Source organism: Etheostoma spectabile, chromosome 9 (genome assembly GCF_008692095.1).
Source record: "Etheostoma spectabile isolate EspeVRDwgs_2016 chromosome 9, UIUC_Espe_1.0, whole genome shotgun sequence".
NCBI lineage: Eukaryota > Metazoa > Chordata > Actinopteri > Perciformes > Percidae > Etheostoma > Etheostoma spectabile.
The window spans coordinates 14813873-14825094 of NC_045741.1; the positions used below are offsets into that span (position 1 = coordinate 14813873).

An 11222-nucleotide genomic window follows, 5' to 3' on the forward strand; every position below is an offset into this window, starting at 1 on the left:
GGGGGGGGCAGAGGAGAGGCAAATGGCCGCAACGGCGCGGACTGTGTGGAGATTATTAATGTCTGTTGTCTGGGCTCAGTGACAACGTTAATACTGATTGAATTTTAAGTAATTGGACTGTCGTCCTTATGGTAGGGGTATCTGGTATCATAAATCAGTGCTGTTCAGGCATTACGTTAGTGACCCACAGCCGTTACAGTAAGTGTTAAACCATGTTTGGTTTCTAATCCTAAACCTACATCAATTAAACAGACTTCTGTGTTTTCATTGTGCTTTGTGATTGAACTGATTTTAATTGTGATTTTTGAGTTGTAGGTTCATAAAAACAAAACACAATATCCAGCGATCATTAGTGCATTTATATGGTGCATGTTTTTCTAATGAAGAATTGGCTACTTAATGCAGGATCAGAAAGTGTGTTTATTTGTTTCTCATCGTGTGCATAAACCTGGCACCTTTTAGCTGCTCCCTCTCTTATTGTAAATGTCTTAAAACATCAAGGTTTTATCTTAATGAAACTATCAGACACCCTAAATGAAATGTCCCTCAGCCTTCTATATTTCATTATTAGGAATAAATCCTGTGCACTTCTTCTCTAATATAATTTACTGTTAGTGACACAGCAAAAAAAATACTTTAGATTGAAAATAAAGAAAAGATTGCAGCATTTCTTGTGAAATCTATCTCAGCTTTTTAGCTTTTTTTGTGCTGGAATGTACCACACTCAGACAAGCACATTAAAAGTCGTATATGTTTGTGATTGTTTGTATGTGTATCTCTTTTCGGTCAAACCATCTGACATAATTTTGACTTTCATCAAACTCGGAGGACAGATGGCATGACCAATGTTGCCATGACCTTAAATGATATAGTTTTAAACACACAAATGATATTTGGTTGTTTGTAATATGTTTTTTGTGTGTGTGCCTTAAAAGAAAAAATGTATTGTGTTCAACTACAAATTTACAGCCATAGACACACAAATGATGGTCTTGTCACCTCTTGAGGAGTCAGTTTCCTAAGTGGAAACCACTGGGGTAGACTAACTCACTGAGCATTTAGCTGCATGTGGCCATGGGCTGCTAGCTTGATATCATAGATCGCAAGTGTAATGTGCAGTGTTGTACTGCTCTCATTTACAGTCATCACACACAGGGTCACAAATACACACTCTGTCACACACACCATGGCCTTAGGGCATCTGAGACATTCACAAATAACTTATTTCTTGGCTGGCACAGCACTGTGGTCAGGGTCGGAGGGTTGCTAGTGACATTTGAACAACCTTTTCGTTTCCCTAGAGCCATACAAGCCCAAGGTGTGCTGCCTCACTTGAACCCACACCTTTTAAAAGGCTCAGCCAGCTATTTTCAGGCCTACCTTTCCAATGACCAATCTCACAGCACACCCAGTGTGTTAACAGAGGTCAGCATCACTTCACAGGTTTCGACGGCTGTCCTCAGAAGCCCGGAACAGCGGTTTCACTAAAGCAGGCCGTAAAGAGCCTAATATTGTATGAAACGTAAGGTCTTCCAAGGAGATTGATTTGCAAAGGTTTGGTTTTTTTCTTCTTTTTAACTTTTCTGTTCAGTGTTTTTGTACAGTCTCCGGGCCTTTTCTCCCTGGCTAAACAAATTTTTACCAGTGAGTGACGTAAGAGAATTTGTACTTATTTTTTAAATTTGCACTGACTTTCGTATGTATTCTAAAAATACTGATTCTAATTTTTCTAAAGCACCATATTGAAACACTACATTTGGATCAATGCCTATGATTCTGGTCATTTACTTGGAGATGCAGTAGAACAAATGTTGCTTTTAGGAATTGATAAGTGGAACTGAAAGCACATCCTTGTTGTTACTGATTATGGTTCCGTTTCAGAAGCATTTCTTGATGCATACTTGCAGTATTGTGGCACCACTGTCTTTTCTTTGGGTACTGTCGCTGTGCATTGGCCCCAACCACTATACTTCATTATATTGGTTACTTGAACACATCGGTTTGATTACGTTTGATAGAGAAATGCTATTTTGAGATACAAAAATAAGTAAAAAGTACAAATGTAAAAGGGTCAACTTATTCTAGCCCTATATCATTTTTTAATTAGTTTCTGAACTTTTCTGGAATTCCCAACCGTGACTGGAACCAGCTCAGTTAAATTCTAAACAAAGCATGTAATGAAATCTAAGAGCTAATCAGACCAGGGCTGTGAGGTGCATTATAGTTTGATGTTGAATCACATTGAGGCCAGGCGCCAGCTTAGCGATGACATTTAATGTCTGTGTGCAATCAAAGGTAGTATCGGCCATGCAGCCAGACTGGAATAATGCTACACCCACGGTTGATAACCCACATACAGATACATGGAGTACAATGTACATAAGATGGGCTGCCATGGTAACTGCAAGGGTCGATGGACTTCTCTCGGCTTAAAGTTGTCTCCATGACAATTCTGTGTCTCCTTTTGTCTTTCTCTCTCAACTTCTGCCTTAGTTCATTACTGTAGGTACTTGATATTTGGATAATTGGAGACTGGGTAGGTGGCCAGCTACTTATGAATACACTCTCCCACATTTCACCTTGTACTTTTTCAACCTTCTGGTAAACACAGTATATGCACACATGCAAGTAATAGTTTGAATTTCCAATAAAAACATTGCTTCTTTTTTTAATCCATTATTGGGATTACTTAGTTATTTTTTATGCTATTTTCTGTTCAGTAGGTAAACATTTGCTGGATGTACTGTACATTGAAATGCATATCACTATTGAAGGACAAAACTCTTAACTTTTGTTAATGTTTGCACCTCTGCCAGAAATCCATTAGTATTGTCAAAAAACATGCAATGTGATCAAAACAACAGTTGTTGGTTTTTTAGGTCTTCAAACATTGACATTTTAGAGATGCAAGGTCTTCACCGCTAGCTAAAAATACAGTATGCATGCATGCCCAGACACAAATCATGCACATACATAAATATAATTCCTCTGGCTTAGTTGTGTGTCCTGCCACTAGTATAAGGTCTTCCATCGTTCGTGGATGAAATAAAATCCCCTTGAGGGTCTAAAGTCAATCACAGCCTCTCACACAAAGACACACATATACCTATTCTGCTTCATAGTATCCATAGGGAGCAGCTGCAACTTATGGCTACAGCACAGCCAAGCAACACCCTTCTTACAATATACAGTAGGTCTATTCAGAGCACCATTCACACACTGTGTGTGTGTGTGTGTGTGTGTGTGTGTGTGTGTGTGTGTGTGTGTGTGTGTGTGTGTGTGTGTGTGTGTGTGTGTGTGTGTGTGTGTGTGTCTCTGTCTCTGTCTCTGTCTCTGTCTCTGTCTCTGTCTCTGTCTCTGTCTCTCTCTGTCTGTCTGTCTGTCTGTCTCTGTGTGTGTCTGTCTGTGTGTGTCTGTCTGTCTGTCTCTGTGTGTGTCTGTCTGTCTGTCTCTCTGTGTGTGTCTGTCTGTCTGTCTCTCTGTGTGTGTCTGTCTGTCTGTCTCTCTGTGTGTGTCTGTCTGTCAATAATGCAGCCCTCCAGCTCCCATTCACATATCCACAGCACAAACCACAAAATGACACACGGCTGTCTTCCACACAGCTTCAGGAAAATCTATATCTGGAAAAGAAAAGCAAAAATCTGATGTAATCTAATCATTTTGAATAACTAAACTATAACAAATTATCAAATAAAAAAGTGTTTATAAGACAGGGTTTAAGATGAAGTTTTTCTATTTAATGTAGAATTTCTTAGATGAAAATAGATCAAATAGAATTAACATGCAATGCCAAAAATTTGATGAAAAATATTTTTTATAAGTAAGGGTGTTTCTTGTAGCTGTGCTTGCATACAGTAGTGAGGATATCCACTATGTATTAGCATAGCCTCTTAGTCATGCTGACACTGATATGACAGCTCGGATTAAGGAGATCCAGCCGACAGCGTCTTCTCTGGTCACAACACTTCTGTGTCTCAGTCCTCATATCGACTGTAACTTTACAGCAAGAATAGAACTCTGCTTCTTCTTCTTCCTCACTGCAGAGTCGAACTAGCTTGTGTCTTCTAATTCAATAAAGAGTCTTATCTAAAGTACACCTGCAACAGGGTTTGTCCAGAAAGGGTATAACAGTAAAGTGGTTTATTTTAAGTTAATGCAGGAAAAATCTTACAATAACATCACTAACATAGTACTGCATATCCCTGAAGAATGCAAATGTGGAATTAACCTTTGACCTGCATTTTATACAATGACATTTATTCAACAAACATCTTTTTTTTCCATTCAAGTAAGGGCACAAATACTTGGTGACATTGTTCTGGAGGTAAATATTTTTTTTTCTGTTAGGGGTGTTACACAATAATAGCTGTTACTTCCACACATCTTCCACATGCTGTGATTTAGGTCCTATTTGTACCTTTTGACTTTTTCTCCTTCTCACTGTGCCTGCTTCGCCTTATATTGAACAGAAAAAAAATATGCCTTCACAACCCTTACTTTCTAAAACAATAATCATGATTGCCACTTTTCATTTATTGTTACAAATGTATAGCTGTCTTATATGACTAACTTTACTTTGGCTGCCAACAAGACAGGTGAAAGCAAAATTTAAAAAAAGTATGTACAGTACCATATTAGTGTGTCATGCTTTATACTCCAGAATACCAAGAGAGGCAGAAGGTCTTAACAACAGTCTGGCTTTGACTGCATTATGTGCTCTCATTGCCACAGTATCTACATTTTATTTTGGCAAATAGTGTCATCTCATCTCAATTTCCAAGGCAGTTTTTAAGACAGGCAAGTAAGGCATGCTGTACTTAAGCCCATTGACTACTAAGGTTGTCAGTGCTTTGGATTCTTCTTCTTTGGTGCCTTCAACCTGGGAACTGAATCCCAGGTTGAAGGCTTGGCCCAGTGTTGATAAATATAAATACTAGCTACTGCCTGCTAAGCTGGTTTAGTGTTGGTCCGTTGATGGTGCTTGCTGAGTGTTTGTATCCAGGCAGTGAACCAGCTCTAATCTGCCCCAATGACCATCTATCCCTCCATATGCCAAACCCCCAGACTCTTGGACAAGAGGGTTGTCAGTTATCAGAGCTCGATTTTACGCAAATGCAGCTTGACAAAACATAAGAAGAGGAAATGGAAAGCACAGGAGGCACACACCTTCTTCCCAGGTCTGAAGAATATTTGTGTTCTTGCATCTTGTCATTTTTGTCTGACCATGCCAAAACAAAGTAGTGGGTTTACAAGGTTCTACCACCAAGACCAGCTTGGGGCCAGGGTCATTTAGTTGGCCTTTAAAGAAATCTGGGCCTCTGAGAAGTAGTGGAGAGACCTCAGACGCAATTTGGCAAACATTCCGCAAGTGGTTGCATAAAAATTAGCATTGGTGGGACAATACATGTATATCCGCTGATCATTTGGATCACTGAACCATGACTCGTGATGTTATATCTCTGACTGGAGGGAAGCTATCTGCTTCACTTGTGCATTATTCCACATATTTACTGCAGTCATCTGTTGTGAACAATTGTGCAGCGCCTGCTTGTCATAAAGGAGAAAAGAGCATTTTGCTTTTAAATGCTTCTCTGTAAATTTCAATCCAGGAACCAGGTCAGGTCTTGTGCAGACACAACTTTATAATGTCATCTGATCAGAGCTTACAATACTGGCTGTCCCTTGGTCAACATTGAAGACCAATGCGGACCAATGTAAGCATTACATTGGCCTCCAGGTTAAGTAGTAACCTTTGATGACTAGTTTAAACTGCACCTGAAAGCCTATTTGTACAGATGGGCATTGGATTGACATTTCTGTGTTATCTTTAAGTGTGAACTTGGTCATTTATTTTATTTTTTATTTTATTGATTGAGCACTATGTAATGCTTGTTCTAGAAAGGTGTCCTTCCGCCCAATCAGCTAAACACCTATAATGTAGATGTAAATGCTTATGCCAACCCTTTGCTGTTGTCTGGAATCAGCAGGAGCTCAGGGGTGGAGGAGGGTGGGATGCTGGGAAGCAGTAAAAGGTGAATCAGCCTCCACCTTTGTTTCCAAGTGGCCCCGCTGTCTTTGTTTTGGAGCAGAATGAATTATTAACGGTGGCCTTCTGGTCGTGTTTTTCATCAGTGTCCACCTCCAAAGGTAAAGAGCAGTGTGCTGAGAGATTTCCATTGACTGGCTCCTTCCATAGTGACAACAGACCTGTCTACATGAACTTTTTTTTAGTCTTCACTTTGTCTCTTTATTTTTAGTTCTCCTTTCTTTCTGCCCCCTCTTTCTGTTTTTCCATAACACTGTTTCTCTTGAATGACCAAATTAACCAGGCCGAAGAATATCTGGTCTCCATGACAATTAAAGCGCCGTCCTTCTGCTTGACAGGCTATTTTGTACTCCAGTTCAGAACCACATTGTGTGAAACACACCGTATTAAACCTTTTGTCTTGGTAAAGCAAAATCAATGATTTTTTTTTTTCCTGAACGCATTATACATGTGAAAAGAAAATGTGAAGTAACTGTAAACTGTGTATTACTGAATTGTACTATTCTAGATTACCTGAACTGTATAGCGCATGTTATACTTTTTGCTCTTTTTTATTGTTATTCATTTAGGGCAATGGCCGCAAAAGACATGATTGATTGTTGTTTTGGTACAGCATCGCTAATGCTAGCGCTGTTAATAGCAGTCCAACTAACAGTAAAGTTACTGCTTTTAACTTGGCTGTGTGTGTGGACGCCAGCCAGCATGAGTATGCATTTTCATACTCTGTGTGGTTTCTGAATGGTACCTGTTCAGGTGATGTAAAAGATTTGTTGCTTTTTCCTTTCTGTTTGGCACCAACTGCCAATATATAAATTACAGACCGGCTCAATCTGCTCCTCATCGCTTTTGTGAAATCCAAACCATTTTCACACAACTGACGTTATGTAACCCTTTTTATCAATGTCTTCAGCTTGAGAGGATAACGCAAGTTCACGTTCACGTTTACCATGACTTTCTTTGCCCTTGGCTCCACTTTCACCGTCAAAGACTTTTCCCCCGTTGATATGTGTTCCCTCCTAACATTACCTGAGCCAAACCTTATCTCTAACCGTAACTATGGATGGGGGCGCTACGTATTTTAACAGGAGGGGAACACACTTCTATACAACACCAGTAACAGACGTATGCTCACAATAGGAAGTGGGTGTGTCCAGCACTCCAAAAAGCCAGGCTCCAAAGCTTATCATTGTTATGGACCTGCATTTTATCGCAGTCCAGTTTTGAGATTGTTTTATCGCCTGGCCCTACTGCTGCCACATGCTACTGCTTCCATGATAAGGTCAACGAGTCTGTGCAAGGCATTTTCATTGGCTGGAATGGTCTGTTATAAACAGGTGTGTTCAAAATTGGCTGCATGCCACCTATTCTTACATTGTATTACATATTCCTCAAGAACACTCAGTCAGGACCAGGTTCAGCTGTCATCTGTGAATATCTCTTTCTCTGGAAGGCACATTCCCTTGTTGTAAAAATAACACATGTGGTTTTGCTCTGATGGTTTGATACGTGACTTTATGAGTGGATTTGACCATGCGCTTTTCTAGAATTTAGTTTTTGAAATATTAGACACATTTTGATAGCATCATGTTTTCTTTTGACCATCTGTGGAATACAGTATAGTTATACTATGTAAGTTAAAAGGATGCATATATTTTTTTCCATAAAGAAGTAGTAGTAGTAGTAGGAGCAGTAGTTTGTCATGTTTGCTCCTTTCAAACAGGTATTTTGTTTTTCAAATATTTAGAGCACTTTTCTCTTCATTTCATGGCCTCTACTGTAATTGGCTCTAAAAGTTGGCTCTAAAAGAAAAAATGATGATGTTAGAAAAGTTGCTATGACTTGTTTTCAAGATTCTCCTGCCCAGCCACAACGTGTGACAGTTTCTTTCCATGTGCCCTTCTGCTTAGCCAATTTGCTGTCACCTGATCGTCTTTATCATCTGTCGGCCAGAGGATGCTCCCAACTGGCCGAAATGCCGGGCAACTGTAACTAAGGGGCAGGCATAGCTGTGCTTAGCAGTTGGTTAAATAAAGAATAAATAAAATATCCAGAAGAACTTGGAGCCTAGCTGGATAAGGGAGATGACTAATTTTACTAGATATATCCAAGATTCAAGATGTTTCAAGGAATTATGGAGGTTGAGTGGCCTCCTGTATTCTTGAACATTATATACTAACGTATTTCAGAAAGTGGCAAGCTGAGACTAATGACCACGCAGGCACTGTCTTTTCATTCTTCCCTCAAAGTAGAGACAGCATATTGAGTGACTCAGGATGCCATGAAATTTATATATTTTGATTTTACCTTATGCTATATTTTCAATGTGGGTTCTTTTAAAGAATGAATTAAATAGACAGGTGTTTTTTATTTTATTTTATTTATGTAATTTTTTTTAATACGTCTTAGGGCTAGATAGATGTATGGAGAAATAAGATTAAGAGTCATAAGAAGGATTGAAACATGGAAGGAAAGAAAAAGAGGGGGCTTTTAGTTAATGTAAACTAGACTGTGAAAGATAAGTAATATGTAAATAGGAAATGCATCCAATTTTACCTCTGGGAGGAAGTCAGTGTAAAGCAGAATAATGTGCAGGGAGCCTCAGGTGCAGCTGGGATGGGAGGAGGCGGGGCTTTGAGCGAAAGCTGAGAGAGAAGAGTAGTGTGTGTGTGTGTGTGTGTGTGTGTGTGTGTGTGTGTGTGTGTGTGTGTGTGTGTGTGTGTGTGTGTGTGTGGTGGTTGTGTGTTTGTGTGTGTGTTGTGTGTGTGTGTGTGTGGTTGTGTAGTGGTGTGTGTGTGTGTGTGTGTGTGTGTGTGTGTGTGTGTGTGTGTGTGTGTGTGTGTGTGGAGGTTGAGTGTGCAAGCTAGAGAGATTGGGGAGGGAGGGAGGGAAGTGTAAGCCAGTCGCAGCATCTCTCCTCACTGCACCAGGGCTGAGGGACTCTTCGTCCCTTCGCTTCCCTCACTGCAGATTTAACTCATTTCCATCAGCGCAGTCATCTTTTTTACTTGCAGCTTTTGATAGATGCATTGCATTCATCTGTTTCTGTATGCCTGCATCTAAGGATTTATTTATGAAAAATGTGGGTTGTCCTGTTGACTGGAATTAAAAGGGGGACGTTTGCAGAGGACAGTGCTTGAAATTGGGACTCCGACTGGGACTTGGTCTTTTCTTTATGCTGCTCGAGTGGATTCCCTTTTGTTGCGCTGCCAGGGTTTTGTTCCGGGCGACATACATACTAAGAGAGGAGTTGTACGACCTCATACCTCTACAAATAAACAGAGCACATACTTCAAAGGACTAAAGCAAGTTAAAAATCTATGGATGCATTCAGCATTTGAGGAGAAGGTGCTAATGCTTCAGGATGTCATAACCAAAATGCAAGTAACGCATTTATGGGTTAAATAGGTGGATTGCCGATTGATCCCCAGACCCCACTTTGCAAGTGTCTGCCACAGGATTGCTGAGGAGTCTAAGAGGAGCACTGAGCTACTCAGCTGGCCTCTCATTGCTCCAGGAGAGTCCTTCCACCTGCCTGCATCGGATTCTTAGATTCAACACTTTCATCAGCTACTGGACTTTTACATTTCTTTTTGCGACTTGCAGTCCAGAACACTGAGAGGCAAGTTTGCACATTTGGATTTAAACTTTAAATTACTTTAATAGCAAAACTATATCTTTCTCTCTTTTTTTTATGTCATTCTGCCTGGGGATGGCTTGTAAACATGTTTTTTCCCCCAGTGCCGTGTGCTGAGAGAGCTATGACATTATCTCCTGCGGAGATCCCCATGTTGTTCTAGCCTGTGTCTGTGTTTTGATTCAGACAATAGCTGGGCATGCATGGGCTCCAGACACTGACCAGAGGACCACTTCAATAAGGGAAGCCTGCTGTTACATTGTAAACACAAGCACCCATTGAACAGTAAAACTTTGGATTGGATTGAAGGGTTTCACAGAGATGGATGTAATTTTCTTTTCCAGACTTTGGTATTCACTAAGAGAGACTCTGAAGAAACTTTTTTTTTCCCCTCAGCAGTGGTTGCCTAAAATTTATTTTTTGAAAATCAACTGCACTCAGTAAATTTCATCTGATTTCTAAAAGTGAAATAGGAGCCATATGCAGCTAACTTATTCAATCTCCTGAGGATTTGTCAACAGCAGAGAGCATTGTGCTTTACTTCACGCTTTAACCTCTTCGTATGGTGTCCTCCCTCGCATCTTCTGTGGTCTCAACCCTTGTGCGGGCCGCTTATGCCCTCAGCCTCCCTGTGGCAACCCTCATTAGGATCAAGAGATGAGGCCACTGACTGGCAGGCAAATCAGCTGGGAAACTCGCCTTTGGAATAGATGCTTGCCACAGCAGTAATGCTACCCTCCTACCCTGGTTTACTGAAGGAATACAGTTTTTTGATCTCTACTCCTGACTGTTACCCACCCACTACTTTCACTAACCATGAGTGATTGGAAAAGGAGAGCTAAATGGGTTGTGCTACCCTCCCAGAGGCTGTATTGATTTTTCTCCAGACAGTGTTTATTTGATTGAGACCCAGCTATGTGAGAGTAAGGTGAACAAGAGAGTGAGTGTGTTAGAGAGAGCATTGAGCTCCGTTAACTGAAGAAGGCTGCAGACACCCGGCGTGGAGCGGGTCGGGGGCAGGCAGTTCTCCTGTTTCAGGCCAGCTGCCTTATGGGTGACACACCACAAACTTGACCTACCTGGATAGCACCCAGAACAATGAACCAGTCTGAACTGATAACGGGCACGGTGCTCACTGCCAACAGCAGTGATGGAAACTTCTTACCTGGCAGTGCTGCCAACCACTCTTGTCCCTTGGGCTGGGGGCTGAACGAAGGCCTGGAGGCTTGCGTTCTGGAGACTGCTGTCATTGTACTTCTGACAGTGCTCATTATTGCAGGGAATCTGACGGTGATCTTTGTGTTCCACTGTGCCCCTCTGCTACACCACTACACCACCAGCTACTTTATCCAGACCATGGCATATGCTGACCTGCTGGTGGGTCTAAGCTGCCTGGTGCCCACCCTGTCTCTGCTTCACTACCCAGCAGGTGTCCAGGAACCCATCACATGCCAGGTCTTCAGCTATGTCATTTCTGTTCTGAAGAGTGTTTCAATGGCCTGCTTGGCTTGTATCAGTGTGGACCGCTACCTGGCCATAACT

The 11222-nt window shown here is 41.1% G+C and overlaps 2 protein-coding genes across 2 annotated transcripts in view; both read left to right on the plus strand.

Moving 5' to 3' along the window:
• Positions 1 to 11222, plus strand: part of rabgap1l (RAB GTPase activating protein 1-like) — a 121299-nt gene that overhangs the window by 35794 nt on the left and 74283 nt on the right.
• gpr52 (G protein-coupled receptor 52) overlaps positions 8916 to 11222 on the plus strand; it is a 5384-nt gene continuing 3077 nt past the window's right edge. Inside the window, exon 1 of the mRNA XM_032526169.1 lies at positions 8916 to 11222. This exon is cut by the window's right edge and continues 3077 nt beyond it. Coding sequence (XP_032382060.1) covers positions 10779 to 11222 — 444 coding nt within the window. The 5' untranslated portion in view covers positions 8916 to 10778.